The sequence below is a fragment of the Pseudophryne corroboree genome, chromosome 10 (genome assembly GCF_028390025.1).
Source record: "Pseudophryne corroboree isolate aPseCor3 chromosome 10, aPseCor3.hap2, whole genome shotgun sequence".
Lineage (NCBI taxonomy): Eukaryota > Metazoa > Chordata > Amphibia > Anura > Myobatrachidae > Pseudophryne > Pseudophryne corroboree.
In genome coordinates, this window is record NC_086453.1 from 323436073 (window position 1) to 323463648 (window position 27576).

General features: G+C 47.7%; 1 protein-coding gene across 4 annotated transcripts in view; it reads right to left on the minus strand.

Annotated features, from left to right (window-relative positions):
* Positions 1–27576, minus strand: part of VPS13D (vacuolar protein sorting 13 homolog D) — a 504218-nt gene that overhangs the window by 11780 nt on the left and 464862 nt on the right. For all 4 annotated transcript variants that reach the window (XM_063943541.1, XM_063943538.1, XM_063943540.1 and 1 more), the window contains 2 exons: positions 14451–14582; positions 12859–13099 (listed from right to left, as the gene is read on the minus strand). In XM_063943541.1, coding sequence (XP_063799611.1) covers positions 12859–13099; positions 14451–14582 — 373 coding nt within the window. The remainder of the gene's footprint in view (positions 1–12858; positions 13100–14450; positions 14583–27576) is intronic.

A 27576-nucleotide genomic window follows, 5' to 3' on the forward strand; every position in this document is an offset into this window, starting at 1 on the left:
ACAACGTCTAGCAACTTGGAGTCCTCCAAATCCTTAGTAGCCGCAGGCACCAAATAGGCTGGTTCAGGTGAAACGCTGACACCACCTTAGGGAGAAACTGGGGACGAGTCCTCAATTCTGCCCTATCCATATGGAAAATCAAATAAGGGCTTTTACAAGACAAAGCCGCCAATTCTGATACTCGCCTGGCAGATGCCAAGGCCAATAACATAACCACCTTCCATGTGAGATATTTCAGATCCACGGTTTTTAGTGGTTCAAACCAATGTGATTTTAAGAAAACTCAACACCACGTTGAGATCCCAAGGTGCCACAGGAGGCACAAACGGGGGCTGACTATGCAGCACTCCTTTTATAAATGTCTGAACTTCAGGTACTGAAGCGAGTTCTTTTTTGAAAGAAAATCGACAGAGCCGAGATCTGTACCTTAATGGAACCCAATTTAAGGCCCATAGTCACTCCTGCTTGCAGGAAATGCAGAAATCGACCTAGTTGAAATTCCTCTGTTGGGGCCCTTTCGGCCTCACACCATGCAACATATTTTCGCCATATGCGGTGATAATGAGTTGCTGTAACCTCTTTCCTGGCTTTAGTAAGCGTAGGAATTACTTCCTCCGGAATGCCCTTTTCCTTCAGGATCCGGCGTTCAACCGCCATGCCGTCAAACGCAGCCGCGGTAAGTCTTGGAACAGACAGGGCCCCTGCTGCCGCAGGTCCTGACTGAGTGGCAGAGGCCATGGGTCCTCTGATATAAATTCTTGAAGTTCTGGGTACCAAGCTCTTCTTGGCCATCCACGAGTATCGTTCTTACTCCTCGCCTTCTTATTATTCTCAGTACCTTTGGTATGAGAGGCAGAGGGGAGAACACCTAAACCGACTGGTACACCCACGGTGTTACCAGAGCGTCCATAGCTATCACCTGAGGGTCCCTTGACCTGGAGCAATATCTTTTATAGCTTTTTGTTAAGGCGGGACGCCATCATGTCCACCTGTGGCCTTTCCCAATGGTGTACAATCCTATTGGAAGACTTCTGGAGGAAGTCCCCATTCTCCCGGGTGGAGGTCGTGTCTGTTGAGAAGATCTGCTTCCCAGTTGTCCACTCCGGGAATGAACACTGCTGACAGTGCTAACACATGATTTTCCGCCTATCGGAGAATCCTTGTGGCTTCTGCCATCGCCATCCTGCTTTTTGTGCCGCCCTGTTGATTACATGGGCGACTGCCGTGATGTTGTCTGATTGGATCAGTACCGGCTGGTTTTGAAGCAGAGGCCTTGCTGGCCTCAGGGCATTGTAAATGGCCCTCAGATCCAGAATATTTATGTGTAGGGAAATAACCTGACTTGACCAAAGTCCCTGGAAGTTTCTTCCCTATGTGACTGCCCCCCAGCCTCAAAGGCTGGAATCCATGGTCACTAGGACCTAGTCCTGTATGCCGAACCTGCGGCCCTCTTGAAGATGGGCACTCTGCAGCCACCACAGTAGAGATACCCTGGTCCTTGAAGACAGGGTTATCAGCCTATGCATCGGAAGATGCGATCCGGACCACTTGTCCAACAGGTCCCTCTGAAAAGTTCTTGTATGGAACCTGCCTAATGGGATTGCTTCGTAAGAAGCTACCATTTTTCCCAGGACTCGCGTGCAATGATGCACCGCTACCTATTTTGGTTTCAGGAGGTCTCTGACTAGAGATGACAACTCCTTGGCTTTCTCCTCCGGGAGAAACACTATTTCTGGTTTATGTCCAGAACCATCCCCAGGAACAGTAGACGTGTCATAGGAACCAGCTGTGACTTTGGACTGTTTAGAATCCACCTATGCTGTTGTAGCACTTTCCAAAATAGTGCTACCCCGACTACCAACTGCTCCTTGGACCTCGCCCTTATAACGAGATTGTCCAAATACGGGATAATTACAACTCCCTTTTTTTTTTTTTTTTTGAAGGAGTATCATCATTTCGGCCATTACCTTGATAAAACACCCTCGGTGCCATGTACAGTCCAAACGGCAGTGTCTGGACTTGGTAATGGTAATCCTGTACCACAAATCTGAGGTACTCCTGGCGAGGATGGTAAATGGGGACATGCAGGTAAGCATCCTTGATGTCCCGGGATACCATGTAATCCCCCTCGTCCAGGCTTGCAATAACCGCCCTGAGCGATTCCATCTTGAACTTGAATTTTTTTATGTTCAAGGATTTTAATATAAAATGGGTCACACCGAACCATGCGGTTTCGGTACCCCAACCCGTGTGGAATAGTAACCCCGTCCTTGTTGAAGTAGGGGCACCTTGAGTATTACCTGCTGGGAATACCGCTTATTAATTGCCTCTAGCACAGCCTCCCTGCCTGAGGGAGTTGTCAGCAAGGCATATTTTAGGAAACGGCTGGGGGGAGACATCTCTAATTCCAGCTTGTACCCCTGAAATACTACTTGGAAGAAACAGGGATCCACCTGTGAGCGAGCCCACTAATTGCTGAAATTTTTGAGGCGGCCCCCCACCGTACCTGGCTACACCTGTGGAGCACCCGCGTCATGGTGTGTACTCACAGGAGGCGGGGGAAGAATCTTGATTCTGGGAACAGGCTGACTGGTGCAGCTTTTTCCCTCTACCCTTGTCTCTGTACAGAAAGGAAGCGCCATTTGACCCGCTTGCTTTTCTGAAGCCGAAAGGACTGTACCTTTTTCTGTGATGAAACCTGAGGTAAAATTATTTCTTCCCAGCAGTTGCTGTGGATACGAGGTCCCAGAGACCATCCCCAAATAATTCCTCACCCTTATAAGGCTCTCTATGCGCTTTTTAAGTCAGCATCACCTGTCCAGTGACAGGTCTCTAATACCCTCCTGACAGAATGGACATTACATTTATTTTGGATGCCAGCCGGCAAAATATCCCTCTGTGCATCCCCCATATATAAGACAACGTCTTTAATATGTTTTTATGTTGCCAACTATTATCCCTGTTTGACAGGGTCACCAACCACGCTGCAGCAGCACTATCTGCAGGTCTCAGTCTAGTACCTGAGTGTGTAAATACAGACTTCAGGATAGCCTCCTGTTTTTTATCAACAGGTACCTATTAAAGTGGCCGTATCCTAAGACGGCAGTGCCACCTTTTTTGACAAACGTGTGAGCGCCTTATCCACTCTAGGGGATATCTCCCAGCGTAACTTATCCTCCTGGCGGGAAAGGGTACGCCATCAGTAACTTTTTATAAATTACCAGTTTCTTAACGGGGGAACCCACGGTTTTCACACACTTCATTTATTCATCTGATGGGGGAACAAAACACTGCCTGTTTTTTCTCCGCAAACCTAAAACCCATTTATAGAGGTTAAAGTCAGAAATGTATAACACATTTTTTATTGCCAGGATCAAGTCACGGATTGGATTGTGTATATGTCTCCACCTTGTCGACACTGGAGTCAGACTCCGTGTCGACATCTGTGTCTGCCATCTGAGAGAGCGGGCGTTTTTGAGCCCCTGATGGCCTTTGAGACGCCTGGGCAGGCGCGGGCTGCGAAGCCGGCTGTCCCACAGCTGTTACGTTATCCACCCTTTTATGTAAGGAGTTGACACTGTCGGTTAATACCTTTTACCTCTCTATCCACTCTGGTGTCGGCCCCACAGGGGGCGACATCACATATATCGGCCTCTGTTCCGTCACCATATAAGCCTCCTCATTCAACATGTCGACACAGCCGTACCGACACACCGCAGACACACAGGGAATGCTCTAAACGAGGACAGGACCCACAAAAGCCCTTTGGGGGGACAGAGTGAGAGTATGCCAGCACACACCAGAGCACTATATACTGCAGGGACTAACTGAGTTATGTCCCCTATAGCTTTATATCTATATATATAATGTATACTGCGCCTAAATTTAGTGCCCCCTCTCTCTTTTTTTAACCCTTGTAGACTGCAGGGGAGAGCCAGGGAGCTTCCCTCCAACGGAGCTGTGAGGGAAAATGGCGCCAGTGTGCTGAGGAGATAGGCTCCGCCCCTTTTTCGCGGCCTATTCTCCCGTTTTTTATGGACTTCTGGCAGGGGTATTTACCTCATATATAGCCCCTGGGGCTATATATTGAGGTATTTTTGCCAGCCAAGGTGTTTTTATTGCTGCCTCAGAGCGCCCCCCCCCCCAGCGCTCTGCACCCTCAGTGACCGGAGTGTGAAGTGTGTATGAGGAGCAATGGCGCACAGCTGCAGTGCTGTGCGCTACCTTGGTGAAGACTGAGTCTTCATGCCGCCGATTTTCCGGACCATCTTCTTGCTTCTGGCTCTGTAAGGGGGACGGCGGCGCGGCTCCGGGACCGAACATCAAGGCTGGGCCTGCGGTCGATCCCTCTGGAGCTAATGGTGTCCAGTAGCCTAAGAAGCCCAATCCGGCTGCAAGCAGGCGAGTTCGCTTCTTCTCCCCTTAGTCCCTCGCTGCAGTGAGCCTGTTGCCAGCAGGTCTCACTGAAAAGAACAAATTCTAAGACTATAACTTTCTAAGAGCTCAGGAGAGCCCCTAGTGTGCATCCAACCTCGGCCGGGCACGAAATCTAACTGAGGCTTGGAGGAGGGTCATAGTGGGAGGAGCCAGTGCACACCAGGTAGTCTAAGATCTTTCTAGAGTGCCCAGCCTCCTTCGGAGCCCGCTATTCCCCATGGTCCTTACGGAGTTCCCAGCATCCACTAGGACGTTAGAGAAAAGAGTATGGTACTTTCAGAAAAGGTAAGAAAGTCATTAGCCTGGTGGCTACAGACATCCCATCTAGACAAGGGGAGACCCTTTTGGATATCAGATTGGGAGATCCAGACAACAGATGCCAGTCTTCAGGGCTGGGGAGCACTGGCCGGAAAAATATGGTTACAGGGACAATGGACCACAGAAGAAAGTTGCCTGCCAGTAAACCTGTTAGAACTTTGGACCATATATATGGCGCTGATTCAGGCAAAGGACACTCTTCAAGGAAAACCAGTCCAGATCCGCTCACACAATGCAACGGCAGTAGCGTACCTCAAGCATCAGGGAGGAACCCGCAGCTAAACAGCAATGAAGGAGGTAAGTCACATTCTAAAGTGGGCAGAACTCCATCTCCCAGCCTTGTCCGCAGTATTCGTTCTGGGAGTCCTAAACTGGAAAGTGGACTTTCTCAGTCGACACGCCATTCAGGCAAGCGAATGGGCTATACACCCGGAGGTCTTTCAGACTCTAGTAGACAAGTGGGGATTGCCAGAGATAAATCTCATGGCATCCCATCTGAACAACAAAGTGCCCGCATACGGGTCAAGAACAAAGGATCCCAAAGCAATCTTTGTGGACGCCTTGTCAGTGAAATGGGACTTTCATCTGGCGTATCTGTTTCCTCCGATCATCCTGTTACCCAGGGTGGTGAGGAAAATAAAGCAAGTAAAGGGTGCCGTGATTCTAATAGCTCCGGTCTTCGACGGCGTGGCTCTTGAAACCTCTATCCTGAAGTCAAGAGGATTCTCACAACAGGTAATTCAAACAATGCTCAGAGCAAGGAAACCCTCCACAGCTCGTATTTATCACCGAATATGGCAGGCCTATATTCATTGGTGCAGTGAATGAAGTATGGACCCAAAATCTTTCAGAGTTTCCAAGGTCTTAGCTTTCCTTCAGGCAGGAATGGATAAAAGTTTGAAGGTGGCTTCCTTGAGAGTTTAAGTATCAGCATTGACTGTAGGGTTCCAAAAGAAAATTGCCAATTTACAGAATGTGCATACTTTTTTCCAGGGAATGCTGCACATTCAACCTCCTTTTGTTCCTCCTACAGCATCTTGGGACTTAAGTCTAGTCCTGAAAGCTCTTCTTTGCTCCGTTTGAACCACTTAATAAAGTGGATCTTAAATGGTTGACAGCTAAAGTTCTCTTTCTACTGACTATGTCATCAGCTAGAAGAGTGTCAGATTTAGGAGCGCTGTCATGTCGTTCCCCTTTTCTGATTTTTTATCCAGATAAAGCAGTTCTTAGAACTAGGTCTGGGTATCTTCCTAAGGTGGTGTCTAAATTCCACCTTAATGAAGAAATTGTAGTCCCGGCTTTTCCGGTATCGGGACTTTCTGCGGGAGATGCGTCACTGGACGTGGTCCGGGCATTAAGGATCTACGTGGATCGTACCAGTGCCATCAGAAAGACAGATTCTCTCTTCCTTCTCTACGGATTTCACAAGAGAGGATGGCCTGCTGAAAAGCAGACACTGGCAAGATGGCTTTGAATGACGATTTCAGAAGCATATTCTCAAGCTGATCTCCCTGTTCCAGCTAATGTCTCTGCTCACTCTACTCATAAGGTAGGTCCTTCATGGGCAGCACAACATGGTGCTTCAGCAGAACAGATATGTAAGGCAGCCACATGGTCTTCCATTAATACATTAATTAGACATTATGCCTTGGATACTTTTGCCTCTTATGACGCTGAATTCGGGCGTAAGGTTCTCCTGTCCACTAAATTGCTTTGGGAAATCCCATTGTTATCCTGTGAATAACCTGTGGACCCTGCCGGAGAAAATAAGATTTTACTCACCGGTAAATCTATTTCTCGTAGTCCGTAGTGGATGCTGGGAACTCCGTAAGGACCATGGGGTATAGACGGGCTCCGCAGGAGATTGGGAACTCTAAAAGAAAGATTAGGTACTATCTGGTGTGCACTGGCTCCTCCATCTATGCCCCTCCTCCAGACCTCAGTTAGGATACTGTGCCCGGAAGAGCTGACACAATAAGGAAGGATTTTGAATCCCGGGTAAGACTCATACCAGCCACACCAATCACACCGTATAACTCGTGATACTATACCCAGTTAACAGTATGAAATATAACTGAGCCTCTCAACAGATGGCTCAACAATAACCCTTTAGTTAGGCAATAACTATATACAAGTATTGCAGACAATCCGCACTTGGGATGGGCGTCCAGCATCCACTACGGACTACGAGAAATAGATTTACCGGTGAGTAAAATCTTATTTTCTCTGACGTCCTAGTGGATGCTGGGAACTCCGTAAGGACCATGGGGATTATACCAAAGCTCCCAAACGGGCGGGAGAGTGCGGATGACTCTGCAGCACCGAATGAGAGAACTCAAGGTCCTCCTCAGCCAGGGTATCAAATTTGTAGAATTTAGCAAACGTGTTTGCCCCTGACCAAGTTGCAGCTCGGCAAAGTTGTAAAGCCGAGACCCCTCGGGCAGCCGCCCAAGATGAGCCCACTTTCCTTGTGGAATGGGCTTTTACTGATTTAGGATTCGGCAATCCAGCCGCAGAATGCGCCAGCTGAATTGTGCTACAAATCCAGCGAGCAATAGTCTGCTCAGAAGCAGGAGCACCTAGTTTGCTGGGTGCCTACAGGATAAAAAGCGAGTCAGTTTTCCTGACTCCAGCCGTCCTGGAAACATAAATTTTCAAGGCCCTGACTACGTCCAGTAACTTGGAATCTTCCAAGCCCCTAGTAGCCGCAGGCACTACAATAGGTTGGTTCAAGTGAAAAGCTGATACCACCTTAGGGAGAAACTGGGGACGAGTCCTCAATTCTGCCCTATCCATATGGAAAATCAGATAAGGGCTTTTACATGACAAAGCCGCCAATTCTGACACACGCCTGGCCGAAGCCAAGGCCAATAACATGACCACTTTTTTCCACGTGAGATATTTCAGATCCACAGTTTTAAGTGGCTCAAACCAATGTGATTTCAGGAAACTCAACACCACGTTGAGATCCCAAGGTGCCAAAGGAGGCACAAAAGGGGCTGAATATGTAGCACTCCCTTTACAAATGTCTGAACTTCAGGCAGTGAAGCCAGTTCTTTCTGGAAGAAAATCGACAGAGCCGAAATCTGGACCTTAATGGAACCCAATTTTTAGGCCCATAGTCACTCCCGACTGTAGGAAGTGCAGAAAACGACCCAGCTGAAATTCCTCTGTAGGGGCCTTCCTGGCCTCACACCACGCAACATATTTTCGCCAAATACGGTGATAATGGTTTGCGGTTACTTCTTTCCTGGCTTTTATCAGCGTAGGAATGACTTCCTCCGGAATGCCCTTTTCCTTTAGGATCCGGAATTCAACCGCCATGCCGTCAAACGCAGCCGCGGGAAGTCTTGGAACAGACAGGGCCCCTGCTGTAACAGATCCTGTCTGAACGGTAGAGGCCATGGGTCCTCTGATATCATTTCTTGAAGTTCTGGGTACCAAGCTCTTCTTGGCCAATCCGGAACCACGAGTATCGTTCTTACTCCTCGCCTTCTTATTATTCTCAGTACCTTTGGTATGAGAGGCAGAGGAGGGAACACATAAACCGACTGGTACACCCACGGTGTCACTAGAGCGTCCACAGCTATCGCCTGAGGGTCCCTTGACCTGGCGCAATATCTCTTTAGCTTTTTGTTGAGGCGGGACGCCATCATGTCCACCTGTGGCCTTTCCCAACGGTTTACCAACAGTTTGAAGACTTCTGGATGAAGTCCCCACTCTCTGTAGGTCGTGTCTGCTGAGGAAGTCTGCTTCCCAGTTGTCCACTCCCGGAATGAACACTGCTGACAGTGCTAAGACGTGATTTTCCGCCCATCGGAGAATCCTTGTGGCTTCTGCCACGCCATCCTGCTTCTTGTGCCGCCCTGTCGGTTTACATGGGCGACTGCCGTGATGTTGTCTGATTGGATCAGTACCGGCTGGTTTTGAAGCAGAGGTCTTGCCTGACTTAGGGCATTGTAAATGGCCCTCAGTTCCAGAATATTTATGTGTAGGGACGACTCCTGACTTGACCAAAGTCCTTGGAAATTTTTTCCCTGTGTGACTGCCCCCCAGCCTCGAAGGCTGGCATCCGTGATCACCAGGACCCAGTCCTGTATGCCGAATCTGCGGCCCTCTAGAAGATGAGCACTCTGCAGCCACCACAGCAGAGACACCCTGGTCCTTGGAGACAGGGTTATCAGCCGATGCATCTGAAGATGCGATCCCGTCCAAGAGGTCCCACTGAAAAGTTCTTGCAGGGAACCCGCCGAATGGAACTGCTTCGTAGGAAGCTACCATTTTTTCCAGGACTCGCGTGCAGTGATGCACCGACACCTGTTTTGGTTTCAGGAGGACTCTGACTAGAGATGACAGCTCCTTGGCTTTCTCCTGCGGGAGAAACACTTTTTTCTGTTCTGTGTCCAGAACCATCCCCAGGAACAGTAGATGCGTCGTAGGAACCAGCTGCGACTTTGGAATATTCAGAATCCAGCCGTGCTGTTGTAGCACTTCCCGAGATAGTGCTACTCTGACAAACAACTGCTCCCTGGACCTCGCCTTTATAAGGAGATTGTCCAAGTACTGGATAATTCTTTCGGCCATTACCTTGGTAAATACCCTCGGTGCCGGGGACAGACCAACGGCAACGTCTGGAATTGGTAATGACAATTCTGTACCACAATTTTGAGGTACTCCTGGTGAGGAGGGTAAATAGGGACATGCAGGTAAGCATCCTTGATGTCCAGTGATACCCTGAAATTCTCCAGGCTTGCAATAATCGCCCTGCGCGATTCCATTTTGAACTTGAACCTTCGTATATAAGTGTTCAAGGATTTAAATTTTAGAATGGGTCTCACCGAACCGTCTGGTTTCGGTACCACAACATTTTTGGAATAGTAACCCCGGCCTTGTTGAAGGAGGGGTACCTTGATTTCACCTGCTGGAAGTACAGCTTGTGAATTGCCGCCAGTACTAACTCCCTATATTCGAGGGCAGCAGGCAAGGCTGATGTGAGGTAACGGCGAGGAGGAGTCGCCTCGAACTCCAGCTTGTATCCCTGTGATACTACTTGCAGAACCCAGTGATTCACCTGTGGGCAAGCCCACTGGTCCCTGAAGTTCCCGAGACGCGCCCCCACCGCACCTGTCTGTGGAGCCCCAGCGTCATGCTGTGGACTCAGAGGAAGCGGGGGAAGATTTTTGATCCTGGGAACTGGCTGTCTGTGCAGCTTTTTCCTTCTTCCCTTGTGCAGAAAGGAAGCGCCTTTGGCCCCCTTGCTTTTCTGAAGCCGAAAGGACTGTACCCGATAATACAGTGCTTTCTTAGGGTGTGAGGAAACCTGAGGTAGAAATTTTTCTTCCCAGCTGTTGCTGTGGATACATGGTCCCAGAGACCATCCCCAAACAATTCCTCACCCTTATAAGGCATAATCTCCATGTGCCTTTTAAAGTCAACATCACCTGTCCACTGCCGGGTCTCTAATACCCTCCTGGCAGAATGGACCTTGCATTAATTCTGGACGCCAGCCGGCAAATATCCCTCTGTGCATCCCTCATATATAAGACTACGTCTTTAATATGATCTATGTTAGCACCATATTCTCCCTGTCTAGGGTATTAATATTATCTGACAGGGTATCAGACCCTGCTGCAGCAGCACTATTCATGCTGAGGCAATTGCAGGTCTCAGTATAATACCTGAGTGTGTATATACAGACTTCAGGATAGCCTCCTGCTTTTTATCAGCAGGCTCCTTCAAAGTGGCCGTATCCTAAGACGGCAGTGCCACCTTTTATGACAAACGTGTGAGCGCCTTATCCACCCTAGGGGATATCTCCCAACGTGACCTATCCTCAGGCGGGAAAGGGTACGCCAGCAGTAATTTTTTTGAAAGTACCAGTTTCTTATCGGGGGAACCCACGCTTCTTCACACACTTCATTCACTCATCTGATGGGGGAACAAAACACCGGCTGCTTTTTCTCCCCAAACATAAAACCCCTTTTATGTGGTTCTTGGGTTAATGTCAGAAATGTGTAACACAATTTTTATTGCCGAGATCATGCAACGGATGTTCCTAATGGATTGTGTATATGTCTCAACCTCGTCGACACTGGAGTCAGACTCCGTGTCGACATCTGTGTCTGCCATCTGAGGTAACGGGCGTTTTTTGAGCCCCTGATGGCCTTTGAGACGCCTGGGCAGGCGCGGGCTGAGAAGCCAGCTGTCCCACAGCTGTTACGTCATCCAGCCTTTTATGTAAGGAGTTGACACTGTCGGTTAATACCTTCCACCTATCCATCCACTCTGGTGTCGGCCCCACAGGGGGCGACATCCCATTTATCGGCATCTGCTCCGCCTCCACAAAAGCCTCCTCATCAAACATGTCGACACAGCCGTACCGACACACCGCACACACACAGGGAATGCTCTGACTGAGGACAGGACCCCACACAGCCCTTTGGGGAAACAGAGAGAGAGTATGCCAGCACACACCAGAGCGCTATATAATGTAGGGATAAACACTATCACTGAGTGAATTTTCGCCAATAGCTGCTTGTATAAACAATATTGCGCCTAAATTTAGTGCCCCCCCTCTCTTTTTAACCCTTTGAGCCTGAAAACTACAGGGGAGAGCCTGGGGAGCTGTCTTCCAGCTACACTGTGAAGAGAAAATGGTGCCAGTGTGCCGAGGGAGATAGCTCCGCCCCTTTTTCGCGGACTTTTCTCCCGCTTTTTTATGGATTCTGGCAGGGGTAATTATCACATATATAGCCTCTGGGGCTATATATTGTGATTATTTTGCCAGCCAAGGTGTTTTTATTGCTGCTCAGGGCGCCCCCCCCCAGCGCCCTGCACCCTCAGTGACCGGAGTGTGAAGTGTGTATGAGGAGCAATGGCGCACAGCTGCAGTGCTGTGCGCTACCTTGGTGAAGACTGAAGTCTTCTGCCGCCGATTTTCCGGACCATCTTCATGCTTCTGGCTCTGTAAGGGGGACGGCGGCGCGGCTCCGGGAACGAACACCAAGGACGTGTCCTGCGATCGATCCCTCTGGAGCTAATGGTGTCCAGTAGCCTAAGAAGCCCAAGCTAGCTGCAAGCAGGTAGGTTCGCTTCTTCTCCCCTTAGTCCCTCGTTGCAGTGAGCCTGTTGCCAGCAGGTCTCACTGTAAAATAAAAAACCTAACATATACTTTCTTTCTAGGAGCTCAGGAGAGCCCCTAGTGTGCATCCAGCTCGGCCGGGCACAGAAATCTAACTGAGGTCTGGAGGAGGGGCATAGAGGGAGGAGCCAGTGCACACCAGATAGTACCTAATCTTTCTTTTAGAGTGCCCAGTCTCCTGCGGAGCCCGTCTATTCCCCATGGTCCTTACGGAGTTCCCAGCATCCACTAGGACGTCAGAGAAATATACGTTAAGGTAAGAACTTACCGTTGATAACGGTATTTCTCCTAAGTCCACAGGTTCCACAGGGATCCCACCCTGACGCACCTGATTTGAGGATCTTTCTATTCACTAACCTCTTCCTTCTTGTACGGAAGGGTGTGCATGTGTGTTCTTCTCACCTGATTAGGGCTCTACATGATGCTCCTGCCTAGTGCTTTGGAATACAACTGATTTGCCTGAGCCAGTGGGCGGGGATATATAGACGGGCCCATTGCATCCTGGGAGGCCTGAAAGCTTTTGATCGTTTGGTGCCAATCCGCTGTCGCCCCATCATATCCCATTGTTATCCTGTCCAACCTGTGGTCTTAGGAGAAATACTGTTATCAATGGTAAGTTCTTACCATAACGTATATGTCGGAGCTATTGAATTCACCCCCCTGCCTGTTCAATTGCGGGATGTTTTTCCTCGTTTTTAAGACATTTTCGCCAATGCCTTGGTGAAAAATGCCTCAAAATAGGCAGAAAATGGCCACATTTTCACCGGCACAGGTGCAAAAACATGTGGATACACCGATCCACATGTTTTTTGTTCCTGACGAATTTTTCGCCTAGTCGAAAACACTGGCCCTGCTATTGAATAGGGTGAATCATTATTCGCCCTAAAAAATAGCGAGAAACAAAGTTTTTTTCATCTAGGTGAAAACACAGACCTAATTGAATACCCTGTTAAAGGTCTTACCATAGGTTTCTGGTGTGAAGGTCCTGGTATAGCTATTCCACTGCTGGAAGTTTCTGCTTTCTTGGTTAGCTGAACATAAATTTTCCCATGATCCTTTGAAACCAGACAGTGATATAGATCATCATATTTAATTTCCAGAAAGATGGCATCGCGATCCACATACTCGCCCCATTTAAGAAAATAGGCCGTTTTGGATGAGATTAACACGCAGTAGCTGTCTATGTGCTCAACAGCAATAAAACTGAAAATAGAGAGAGAGAGCGTAACATCAAACACAGAACACATTTGTCTCTACTCATTTTGCAATGTTACCGACTATACCGACAGCGGCATACTGTCTGCCGGAATCCCGGTGGCAAGTCCCCTTGCGGGCTTGCTATGCTCGCCATGCACTGGGCCCGGTTCTATTCCCACTCGGTTGGTGGCGTGGACCCACCAACCGACTGGGAATACCGAGCGTTTGTCAGGATTCCGGGAGTCAGTATTTCACCAGCTGATCCCAACAGCTGGCATATTGACTGCATCCCGTCTGCACCAGTTCTTTAGTAATGTAATGTATATTATATAAACTTGCTACATAAACATAACAATAATGTACAATGAATATGTTATGTTGTCTTGCTGTATGTAATAGGTCTCTCACCTGTTGAATGATGCATAGTTTAAAGGTTATTATTGATAAAACTACTTGAATGGAAATTGGTCTGTTCAAACTTTTAAGTATGTATTAGCATAATCGAGAACAACATTTCTATACTGGATATATTTTATACACTGATATATATATATACACACACACACACACACACACACACACACACACACACACACACACATACTTGATCAAATGAGCAAGTGGGACACATGCTAGGAACATGCCACTGGAAACCTGCACACCCCTGAGAAAGTCAGTTTGGCGAAACGCACTGGATGTTAAGTGAAGTACTGACAACTAGTGGGAACAACTGCTGTCAAGAGCTCACACCCTGAAAGGGGTAGGACAGCAAGTGGTCATAATCTATTCATATTGTGGCTTGGACTGCATGGTGTGTGTGTGTCGAGGACTTGTTGCATGATCCATCAAGTGATGCTAATATCCCGCTAGTCCCGTACTGGATTGAGATAAAAGGAAGATAACACACCAACCCATTCTGGATTGGAAAATTTGATGTAATTTAATGATCCAGAAAGGTTCTACTTTATTTTTGACATTTTTATAAACAGTTGTACTATTTTAATTATGGCATCCTCTCTGAAGTTTGTGTTTAGTACTACCTTTTGATCCTGTACTGAAAAGGGATCACCCCCTGCGGGGGGCAGCCAATTTTTTGCAATACCGATAAGTGAAATATTGGACTTTATAGTGCATGGTATAGGCTATTGTGTTGTAATGTACGCAGTGGCTGTTTGTAAATAAACTAAATGTGTAGGACGCATCTGTCGGCTTCTCTGATTCGCTGCTTTGTCTGAGGACGCACCATCGTATCGGACCAGTGGTGCCATACCAAATATATGAGATATGATTAGATGTGAGGGAGTGCAGGATCCAGTATCAGACTGACCGAAGGCAGGTTAGTTAGTAAGATACTTACAATTCATCCTGGATGTTGTCTGTCAGTAGGAACAGTTGTTCTTGTCCCTCAGCCTGGATATCAGAATATCTTGGAAGCAGTCCCTGGGGACTCGTACAACAACGGGGCCTCCTCACCCTCTGAACCTGCGTTCTATAAAAAGGAAGAGAGGAGAGTTTGGACTGTTGCAAAGTTCTCCAAATAAAACAAAGGATTCAGCAAATATACTTTCACAGCTAAATGCACTAATTCCCTTATAAGATATAAAAAAGAAACATATTTTCCACTCACTTATAAGTGGTAATACATCTACACACAGAAACACATCACATAACTGCGGAATCATTCAAAACAAATGACTGTAGCTGCTCTAACTCTTGGGAGAGGCAGAAAACCCAATGTAGTGCCACCTGATGAAATATTTGGGGACACTGAAGATAAGACGCAAGTGCTACAAAAGGACAGAGTCTGGTTTCAGAAAAGTTCTTACAACCTGCAGAACAGTCTCTCGATCGCACGTGTGAAGTAACCAGAATAATTATCTGGCAGACAGAATTCTGTAACGCTAGCGAAACACGTAAACGGACAAGGGAACCTTTGGTCCGCAATCACTGGACAGTGTGCGTGCCCTGTAGCCTTCGTTACTCAGAAAGGAACATTTACAGAGCTGACTGCGGCAGTGTTTGCTGCTGGATGCACCCCGTACATTGTCCTCTCACCCACTGACACTAGATTTAAATGTCCACTCACAATATTGATTAGAAATAGGACATTACAATGTGACTACATCACAGAGGCAACAGAACGGAGTGATGCTTTTAGGGCTGGTAGTCGTCGCTGCAGCCATCTACGTACATTGGATCCTTCCTTCTTCAGGGGCACCAAGGCAGGTTCTGGCTCAGTGGAACAGGGTTCTAAGGTGGGAGCGCACCCACTATATGGGATCAGTATGAGATCCCTGCGCTCAAAATACCAATGCTGGGATCCCGATGTGGAAGAAGCCGACAGGGGTGAGTAAGGGGTGTTCTCCTCTCTCCCCAATCCCTAACCCTCCCTACCCGCAGCCTAACCCTAACCTCCCCCCACAGGTGCCTAAACCTAACCCTGTGTCCCCGCTGCCTGACCCTAACCCTCCGATGGGGTGCCTAACCCTAACCTCCTGGGATGCAGCCTAAACCTAACCTCCTCCCGGCTGTTGGTATTCTGGAGCTGGGATGGTGCACCCATTCTGGATGCCGGTGCCTGCATTCAGAATGGGGTCGGTATTCCGCCGTTGGTATTGCCGGGATACAGACAGCCTGAATGCTTCCCTACTATACAAGTAAAATGGACAGGGACTGTAGGAGGCGCTGTACTTTTTTCATGTCTTCATAGACATGGTCAAGCACCATCTTAAGTCCAAAAGAGGAATTCTTCCACCAATACAGTTGGGTTGGTTTGCAATTACACCGTTCAGGTCTGTAGTAATATTCAGATTTTTACATTTTAAATATTTTTCCCTTTTGGCCAGGGAGCAGGGCTATAAAACTAAATCCACCCAACACATATTCCATCTCCTCCATAAACTGCCTTTTATTTCTATTACAAATGCACTGTTACAAAGGAAAGTGACATTAATCCTGTACAAATGGGGGTTGGGTGGGGGAGGGCGTGGTAGCCCAGGGTTCTCTTTCAGTGAAATGTACCTCCTTTCGCCGTTCTATTGATTTAAAAGCAAATGCTATAAAATCATCTTCCTGCATATGGAATTCAGTTCACTGAGCTCCAGAAAAGTTTTAGTGCTAAGTTAAAAGGAATGTACACAGAGGAAATGGGGAAAAGGGAACCCGGCCCCTGGAACAAAGATGCTTCTGTTGCCCAGGACTCCTGGTAGACAAACATTCAACTTGGTAATAGAGTTCGTCACTCAAGGTCTTCAAGTGTAATGAGGTTTTTCACTCGGAGGCTTTCTCCGAGTGTTAGATTGAACAGCATGGGCTGTCATAGTCTATCAGCGTTTGCCAAACTGGTCGGTTTGCTCTGGAAGGCGATCTGCATTCCACACTACCTGATATATATGTATATATAGATAGATTTTTTTTTTTAAACTACAGTCTGTTCCGCTGTCTCGAGTTTCTTTCTGTAAATAATAAGAAACACTGATGAATGTGGAAAAAAAAAAAAATCTGAAAATCTGAAAAGCAGAGCAAACCATAGTGTGGCCCACATCTGTGTTACATTAAACGTGCACTCAATAGATTTTCTGATTCTTTTTTAATGAGCACACAAAGGCAATACAAGACAGAAATGCTCCGATGTCTGCTGGTCGCAGCGGGGGAGAACGCGGCTCATTGAAGGCACAAAAGAGACCAGGGATGGTGTCAGAAAGTTCACGCACGAGTACAGAGCCTTACTGTGAGGAGGCTTCGGCCGGAGACTGACTAGCACAAGTGTTCATACTCCGCAGTGGGTAATACAAGGTCTGGGGTTGGCGGGACCTGATTAAATAAAGACAAATGAACTTTGGAGTTTTAATACATTACCTGTCACTTATTTTCTTTGCGATTCTGTGACGCAGTTATGTAGCAGTCTAGGGGGGACATGTACTAAGCAGTGATAAAAGTGAGCCAGTGGAGAAGTTGCCCATGGCAACCAATCAGCATTGACGTAACATTTATAATTTGCATACTATAAACTTATACAGAGCAGCTGATTGGTTGCCATGGGCAACTTCTCCACTGGCTCACTTCTCCACTTTTATTACTGCTTAGTACGTCCCCCTAGGTGAGGGGGTTAAATACGTTTTTACCATCAGGCGGAATCTGGTCGCGCCCTATGTCATGGAGACAACACTGGGCTGTGCAAGTTAGGTTAGTAAGAGAGAATTAACAGGACCAGAAGCCTTGTAATATATGCATTTTTAAAATATCTAGCATTACTACTAGTACGCTGAGCAAAAACTAAGGGTCCACTTACTAACACAAATACTAATATTACTAATCTCTGAACTCTATAGGTGTGGGAAGAAGTTCCTGTGACACTGATGTCATGTGATCGTTCAGAGCCAATGGCCTGATAATGACTAATAGTACTAGACTGCAGTAACTATAGTAAATATAAACTTCAGTATTTGTAAGAGTTATAAGCATGGTCTGAATATATCTCCATGGCAGCTCAATGACAGCCTTGGGATCAAGTGACGGGGCCAGGTACTTGATACTTTTGACTCTGGGCTAACATCACTTGGTGTTGTAAGTAAAATTACATTTTTGCATTGTTTAGGTTATTCATTTGGAGCTCCAGTAAGTAGTGAGATCTTAACCAACATAGCCCAGTCCTGTAGACTATACTACCGCTCTAAGCTGCAACCTGGCTTTCCTTCAGTATAATACTAAATGGAGTGCTCTTGTCTATTCTTTTCTTCCTGCGTGCTTATAATAGACTGTAGCATTTAATGAGGTGCACTTGGGAAAGTGGGAGAAGAAATTTTGGCAGTACACAAAAGACTGATAAATTGTACTGCCATTATCTGGAGTATTTCAAGGAAAGCCAAACTCCCTATGCAATTGTTTCATATATTCTTTATACCGGAATTGGCTGGTTTGTAGGCATTACATTTTGTCCACTCTTCGATAACCTCAACTCCATATAACATTCCCACATATAAGAAATAGTGAGGCTTTTCCGTTGGCTGCTCCCATCACCTGAAGCCAGGTTCTCGATCACTTGTTGCTGCCGTAATAATGAGAGCATCACACTCTGTCCATAGCTCTTCAAAAGAGCTCTAGCCCCCTACTCCCCCCCCCCCCCCCAACCCCTTTACTCTGTCACCTTATTACCAGTCCCTGCTCCTTACATGCTGCAATAGCCAAATGCTTGCAATGTGTTTGTTATTGCCATGTTACATGTGCATTTACTGTATGTATGAATTTAGGCTGTTTATGTGCATTGGATAGGAATTTTTCAAAAGGTGTTCAATCTGTAAAACACGTCTCTAAGAAAATGGGGCGTTATCGCTCTCAAAGCTGTGTGACCGCATCTCATTGTAAATACACCGTTCTCTAATTGAGATTATTGGAAGTTTTCAAGTGCAGCAGATGCATAGAACTGGAAAAAGAAGTGTTTAAAGGGATTCAGTATGATATCCTGAGGGACAGGATGCTGGTGGTCAGAATACAGACAGCGGCATTCCGACCATCAGAATCCTGACAGCCCCCCCCAGAAATTACTGTAACCCTCGCCTGGTCCCTACCATAACCCTCCACTGCAACAGTGAATTATCCATTAGCTACAGTGCACCAGGTGCGCTATGTAGACAGCAGGCAGTATGTTTTGCCATTCCGCCTTAAGTACAGTGACCAACTGTGACACTGAAGAAAATCAGGTGGTGACAGCACCCGTCGCTCCAATTCATCCCAGGAGATACTCAGTGGGGTTAAGATCTGGACTCTGAGCTGGCCAGTCCATCCGGGTAACCAAATTTTCTATATACTAGTCAGCATCGCCCTGGAAACATGACACTGCGCAGCCTATGATGATCCCCTTTTAAAACTTGGTTGCTCCTTCCGGCAAGCCATTTCGTTAGCAAACGATCTAATCAGTACAGCCCTAGCCATTTTATACCTTCACGAACACGTGTCTGCTGCAGGAGCACCCCATTTCGCTTGTGCGGTGGGGGATGTCCAATCACTTTGGTCTACACAGTGTATATGGACGCAGTGCACCGGATACATGGACGCAAGTGCACCGGATACCTGGACGCAAGTGCACCGGATACCTGGACGCAGAGCACCAGACACCTGGACGCAGTGTATCGGATACATGGAGTCAGTGCACCGGACACAAGGAGTCAGTGCACCGGACACCTGGACGCAGTGCACCGGACACCTGAGCGCAGTGTACCGGATACATGGACGCAGTGCTCCGGATACAGGTACGAAGTGCTCCTGACACCTGGACGCAGTGCACCGGACACCTAGACGCAGTGCACCGAACACCTGGACGCAGTGCACCGGACACCTGGAAGCAGTGCACCGGACACATGGACGCAGTGCACCGGACACATGGACGCAGTGCACCGGACACATGGACGCAGTGCACCGGACACATGGGCGCAGTGCACCGGACACATGGGCGCAGTGCACCGGACACCTGGACGCAGTGCACCGGACACCTGGACGCAGTGCACAGGATACATGGACGCAGTGCTCCGGAAACAGGTACGAAGTGCTCCCGACACCTGGACGCAGTGCACCGGACACATGGACGCAGTGCACCGGACACATGGACGCAGTGCACCGGACACATGGACGCAGTGCACCGTATACATGGACGCAGTGAACCGGACACCTGGACGCAGTGCACCGGATACATGGATGCAGTGCACCGTATACATGGACGCAGTGCCCCGGATACATAAACAAATTCCAATGGTGTGAATGCAGTAGTGGTGCACAGTGTTCTACCACAGCTTACTTCTGTTATAGGGCTTAATTCAGATCTGATCGTAGCAGCAAATTTGTTAGCTAATGGGTAAAACCATGTACACTGCAGGGGGGGCAGATGTAACATGTGCAGAGAGAGTTAGATTTGGGTGGGGTGTGTTCAAACTGAAATCTAAATTGCAGTGCAGAAATTAAGCAGCCAGTATTTACTCTGCACAGAAACAATATAACCCACCCAAATCTAACTCTCTCTTCACATGTTATATCTGCACCGCTGCAGTGCACATGGTTTTGCCCATTAGCTAACAAATTTGTTGCTGCGATCAGATCTGAATTAGGCCCATAGTACGGGTTATGCACAATGAGGTGCATTCCCCAATCTCATGTGCTGTGCGCACACAGGGCCTGATTCAAGTTTATAAGTAAAGCAAATTATCAAGCAACTGGGCAAACCATGCTGCACTGTAGGGGGGGGCAGATGTAACATGTGCAGAGAGAGTTAGATTTGGGTGGGGTGTGTTCAAACTGAAATCTAAATTGAAGTGTAAAAATAAAGCTGTCTAATATTTGTGGACTACATGTAAAAGCGGCCAGTATTTACCAAGCACAGAAAAAATATAACCCACCCAAATCTAATGCTCTCTGCACATGTTACATCTGCCCTATCTGCAGGGCAACATGGTTTTGCCCAGTTGCTTGAAACTTTGCTTTACTTACTAACATGAATCAGGCCCTCAGTTTCCTGAAGGCTGGACGTACGGGTGTAGTATGGTATGCTGGCTGACCGCCGGCATACTGACAGCTGGGCGAGCGTAAATGAGCCCCTTCTCCCTCCATGGGGGTTGTGGTCCCCGGAAGAGGGAGAAAAGGTGTCGTATGCCGGCTGTTGGGATTCCAGCGCCGGGACCCCAACAGCCGGCAACCTGAAGACCACCCGGACGTACAGTATGTAACTGTGCCTTACCTGCTTTCAGTACCTATTGGAAAAACAAGCAAAACTCTACATAATGTCAGTGACCGTTACCACAAGATCTGCCACACTATGGCCCCTGATTCAGTAATGCCGCGGCTGTGCAAAATGATGCTAATGCAGCAGGAGGCGTCCTAAGGAATATGATGCCTTCTCGTGGCTTCTGTGGCACGCTACTCCATCCGCAAACTAAGCTTATCAGAATGGCCGTCTGAACTCCACAGCCGGGGCCAGTCGGAGTTCACAGACACTGGCCTTGGCACAATCAGAAGATTTGAGCGCCATATTTTAGAGGAAAGTTCTAACATCCCAACACTGAGGACTTTTGTCCCATCTACAAGGTGTGCTGTGTACCGCTTGCTCATCAGGGTTTACGGATGTCACTGGTGCATATCCAAGGCTGGAACTGCCACAAGGGCCTGGAGCTGCAAATGATCAGGATCCTATTGTGAGAAGAGGATGAGCTGTCACCAGTGCTGTGGGTGTGTGGCTAATGTAAGGTGGGCGTGAACAGTGATGTGTGGGTGTGTCCAATGCCATGTGGGCATGGCCAGTGCTGTGGGTGTGTCCGTACTACACGATCAGCCCCAGTATGTCCCTAAAATACATAAGTACATATAAGTAGATAATTTGCATAATTTTAAGAGCAAAAAATAATAAAAAATAAAAGTTTAATACAGTGCTTACGACTTCTGTCTGACCCTGTGGTCATGATGATCTGCATATTTTTATGTGGAGGCCTGAGGATATAGGGCCTAATAATTCATATTTGTCCACGAACCCGAGGATTTGCATACACATACAACGGTTATGGGTCTGCACAGGCACAAGACCCGTCCTGCGCAGCTGCAGAATGCGTCTTGTGATATCACTCGCAGCCCCGTCATTCACAGCACTTTTGGGGGATGGCACCCAGCACCGTTCTTCAAAATGGGCAAGTGCCACCCCTGTTTTGAAGGCGTGACGGGTCCAGGGTATGCGTTGTCGGACGCAGACTTACTGGGCCCGGGTGTCCGGATGTGACGGCCAGCCTGAGTAAGCGTCAGCTTCTGCAGGCTGACTGCTGCCTAAAACCATTCCGATGGTGATCTGAGGCCGTGTCCTCAGGCACAGCACTCGGATCCTCCCTAATGCAAACAGGAGGCGTCTATCTCCTACAGGCGCCTCCTGCTGCATTTGCATTTTAAATACACGGAATTGCACAGCCGCTTCCTTGCCGCTGTGCAGTTCCTTACAATCGTGAATTAAGGGGGATACATACGGGGAGATGTGTGCTGAGCGATTTAGCACAGATCGCTCAGCACACAGCGCGATGAGTGACCTGCTAGATTGTGCCTGCATGCAGACCAATCTAGCACCAGCGATAGCGCCGCGCGGGGCCGTGCATCGCTATCGATGTGGGCATACACACGGAGAGATCCGTGCTTCATTTCTAAGCAATCTAGTCAGATCTCTCCGTGTGTACCCCTCTTTAGGCATATAGTCCCATCTTCCCCATTATTAATCGGGCCCGTGCACTCTGCAATGCAGGAACGGTTTTAAGCAGGTGTTGACTTGAGGTTGCAGTGTTGGTTTCAGAAGCTCTAGGCTAGATACCTTTACGTGCCTTCACCTGCGATCATGTATGCAGAGAAACAGAGCGCCAGCGTTGCTACTGCCGCAGCCAGTCTGCGTGATCGTAGACTCAAACCGGGAGCGTCTGTATTGTTCTCTGGGCGGCAGCTTCACTTGTTATGTTTAGCAAGTCCGTAGCCTGAAAAATCCCAGCTGCGTACAAACATGAATTAGGCCCAGATGTCGCATGGCCATGCAGATGATCCGATGATGAGTCCTCAGAGGCAGCAGCAGATCAGAGAGGCAGCAGCAGATCAGAGAGGCTGGCAGGAGGGGCCTATTTACACAAGACGTCTCGGGATTAGCATATTATCACACAAAGATGCGGGTGCTGTGTGGTTACCCTACATCTCTGAATCAGGCCCAGAGACAATCTATGTTCCTTGTACGATAACAAAGAAGCATAAGAAGCCCTGATCTAGAACACATGACGTCTTACGTGCCTCCCTTTTAAAGATGTCATTTGCAATTTCAAACATATTTCTTGTTCAAATGTATTTTTACTTCCGTAAGGTCCAGTTATTTTGTTTAGGTGGAATTTACACTCCGAAGATTGAAAATGTGTCTTCAAAATCACGTCAGATTTGCGGTAGGTATCTGTAACGCGTCATCCCTGGTAAATTACAGAACAATACAATTCTATGCCTGTTTAACGTGCAAGTAACCTCCCAAATATATTTAGAACAGTTGCATCGGAGACTGCACGTCTTGTCTTATCTCTCCCAAAGGCTAGAACGTCTCTAGTCTGCATGATTAATAACAAGGCACTGAACACTGATGAGCTCTGACATGCAGGGGTTACAGAGGGATGTCGCCCCCTTTTGGCATTTGACATTAGTTACATTTATTTCCTGACATGAATTATAAGATTATTTGGGGAATTCTTACCGCTGGTCAACACAAAATACCTACTCCAACGCTCTCTCTCTAATTAATTACACGCAAAGAACAGATAACGAATGCTGTAAGAATTCACCCCATTGTCCAAAATGTATTTCAATATATTCTAGGCAATGCAGTTATTCTCAAAACTCACATTACTATTAAACTTCCATTATTAATTACTAACATATCTGTAGCACTGTAGAGAGAATGTGATGTAATCATTCACGGCAGTCTCAGTGAAGTCGTTAGTTCCCCGCACACGGGTTCAGCCCACAATTTCCATCCATCTGTAGGTGACTTGTCCCCAGAGCATAACAAGACATTTGCACAGTGCCAGAGCCGTTACTGCACAGCACCATATTCCCGAAGACATCACTGGGAAGATGGCGCCACAGAGAATGAGGGACCCATTTGCTGGCACAAGGTAAGTATACTCTGGGTGCAGGGTGTGCGGTTCCCCTACACCCGGGAGCATATCTATAGATGCATGGTGTGCAAAGCACACAGGCACCTGGGGTCCAGGGGGCTCCGCATTGCACATATAATTCCACTCAACCCTTCGGAGTCCCGCAGCAGCCGGTGCTGCAGACAGAGATCACATGTGCAGTAGAGATGTCCCGGGAATAACGCTCGGGTGCCATGCACGCGGGACTTCTCACACCCTAGACCAGTGATGGCTAACCTTGACACTCCAGCTGTTGTTGAACTACACATCCCAGCATGCCCTGATACAGTTTTGCTATTTGGCCATGCTAAAACTGATGCAGGGCATGCTGGGATGTGTAGTTCAACAACAGCTGGAGTGTCAAGGTTAGCCATCACTGCCCTAGACCTATTACAAACGTGCCTATGGGGATAGCCAACTGGAGGTTGGTAGGTCGACCTACATGGTGTATGGATGGATATCTCAAATCAATATGAGATTGGCATATGTGAATCAATAAGGGGAAAAAATATATCATGACAATAATATTTACATTATTAAATAGCAATATTTTGTGCTCAGCTTGCACCAGGTCTGGGTCGGGGGGTGCTGCACTGAGATTATATGGGATGCTGAGAGAGCCTATCCAAAGGCATTAAAAGTCCTTGGAGGTATACTCACAAGGAGCAGGTTGTGTAAGCAGTTCTGACCAATAGTTTTTTTTACTGGCAATAGTAATAAATGGCAGATAGAGAGGGAGGGGGGGGGGGGGATTTCTCCCCCCAACCCCCCCCCCCCTTGGTATCGCCCGAGCACACTATAAATTACCTGTAACCATACCTGGACCTATCTGGTAGTAGAAATTCAGAGAATTGGTCACACGTTTGCAAACGCATGTTTAGCTGCTGAGTCGCTTCACGGATTCTCTGATATCAGCAGTCCTAACACTACATAATAGCAGTGCCCACATAGGGCCATGTAATTTGTCTACAGTAGGCCTCATGATAAAGGCTAATGGGAGATTCTGGGGGTGGCTCCCGGGTAAGTTAGCTCTCTGTCTGGATGTGTTTTAGTAATAGCCTTTATCATGAGGCCCTACGGTAAAAAAATCACATGGCCCTATGTGGGCACTGCTATTATGTAGTGTTAGGACAGCTGATATCAGAGAAGCCACATGCGCAGAAGTTACTTTTTTTGCACGCGCGATGTACTATTGCAACGGACGATGTAGTTTCACACAGGGTCTAGCGAAGCATTTCAGTCGCACTGGTGGCCGCAGAGTGAATGACATGAAGTGGGCGTTTCTGGGTGTCAACTGACCGTTTTCAGGGAGTGTTCGAAAAAACGCAGACGTGGCTGGGCGAACGCTGAGCGTGTTTGTGACATCAAAACAGGAACTAAATAGGCTGAAGTGATCGCAAGCGCTGAGTAGGTTTTGAGCTACTCTAAAACTGCACAAAATAACTTTGTAGCCGCTCTGCGATCCTTTCGTTCGCACTTCTGCTAAGCTAAAATACACTCCCAGTGGGAGGTGGAATAACGTTTGCATGGCTGCTAAAAACTGCTAGCGAGCAATCAACTCGGAATGACCGCCAATACCCCATAATGACAAAATGAAAAAAGTTTTTTTTTTTTTTTTTTTTTAGATTTTTGCAAATTTATTACAAATAAAAAACTAAAAAATCGCATGTACATAAGTATTCACAGCTTTTGCTCAATACTTTGTTGATGCACCTTTGGCAGCAATTACAGCCTCAAGCCTTTTTGAATACGATGCCACAAGCTTGGCACACAAATCTTTGGGCAGTTTCGCCCATTCCTCTTTGCAGCACCTCTCAAGCTCCAACAGGGTGGATGGAAAGTGTCGGTGCACAGTCATTTTCAGGTCTCTCCAGAGATGTTCAATAGGATTCAAGTCTGGGCTCTGGCTGGGCCACTCAAGGACACTCACAGAGTTGTGCCGAAGCCACTCCTTTGATATCTTTACTGTGTGCTAAGGGTCGTTGTCCTGCTGAAAGATGAACGGTCAAGAGTGCTCTGGAGCAGGTTTTTATTCAGGATGTCACTGTACATTGCTGCATTCATCTTTCCCTCTATCCTGACTAGTCTCCCAGTTCCTGCCACTGAAAAGCATCCCCAGAGCATGAAGCTGCCACCACCATGCTTCACTGTAGGGATGGTATTGGCCTAATGATTTGTGGTTCCTGGTTTCCTACAAACATGACGCCTGGCATTCACACCAAAGAGTTCAATCTTTGTCTCAAAAGAGCAGAGAAATTTTGTTTACTCATGGTCTGAGAGTCCTTCAGGTGCATTTTGGCAAACTCCAGGTGGTCTGCCATGTGCTGTTTGCTAAGGAGTGGCTTCTGTCTGGCAACTCTACCATACAGGCCTAATTGATGGATTGCTGCAGAGATGGTTGTCCATCTGGAAGGTTCTCCTCTCTTCACAGAGGAATGCTTTAGCTCTGACAGAGTGACCATCGGGTTCTTGGTCACCTCCCTGACTGGGGCCCTTCTCTCCCGATCGCTCAGTTTAGATTGCCGCCCAACTCTAGGAAGAGTCCTGGTGGTTCCGAACTTCTTCCATTTACGGATAATGGAGGCCACTGTGCTCATTGGGACCTTCAAAGCAGCAGATATTTTTCTGTACCCTTCCCCAGATTTGTGCCTTGAGACAATCCTGTCTCAGAGGTCTACAGACAATTCCTTTGACTTCATGCTTGGTTTGTGCTCAGACACAGGCTTGGACTGGCCCACAGGGGTACAGGGGAAACAACCGGTGGGCCCTACTGCCTGTGGGCCCACCTCCTACTCTAAGGATCAGGTTCCAGACTGTGCACTTGAATTATACACCATACATATGTTACCTTATACTGGACTATGGTGTATTTTCTACAGTGCATGGCTGTTATTAATCTGTTATTAATCTGGTACATTATCATGCTTGCAGCAGTTGAATTTACTGTATATATTTATGAATGGGCCCAGACGTTGCACTCAGTAAATGCTTAGTCAAACCAATGAGGTGGGAGGACACCCCCCCTCTGTGGACTGGTCACACCCCTAAACATGGGCCCCTACCACTGCATTCTCCCGGTGGGCCCTACATGCCCCAGTCCGACACTGCTCAGACATGCGCTGTCAAATGTGGGACCTCATATAGACAGGTGTGTGACTTTCCAAATCATGGGGGTCATTCCTAGTTGATCGCTCGCTGCCATTTATAGCAGAATTGCGATCAGGCTAAAAAACGGCAATTCTGCGCATGCGTATGGGCCGCAGGGCACACGCGCTAAGTACTTTCACACAAAACGAAGCAATTTTACACAGGGCCGTGCGACGCTTTTCAGTCGCTCTGCTGATCGGTGAGTGATTGACAGGAAGTGGGCGTTTCTGGGTGTTAACTGAGCGTTTTCCGGGAGTGTGCTAAAAAACGCAGGCGTGCCAGACGAAAACGCAGGAGTGGCTGGCCGAATGCAGGGCGTGTTTGTGACGTCAAACCAGGAACCAACCAGTCTGCAGTTATCGCAATCTAGGAGTAGGTCTGGAGCTACTCAGAAACTGCAGGGAAATATTTAATAGCAGAACTGCTAACCTTTCGTTAGCAATTCTGCTAAGCTAAGATACACTCCCAGAGGGCGGCGGCCTAGCGTTTGCAATGCTGCTAAAAGCAGCTAGCGAGCGAACAACTCGGAATGAGGGCCCATGTCCAAGCAACTGAATTTACGACAGGTGGACTCCAATTAAGCTGTAGGAACATCTCAAGGATGAACAGTGGAAACAGGATGCACCTGAGCTCAATTTTGAGCTTCATGCCAAAGGCTGTGAA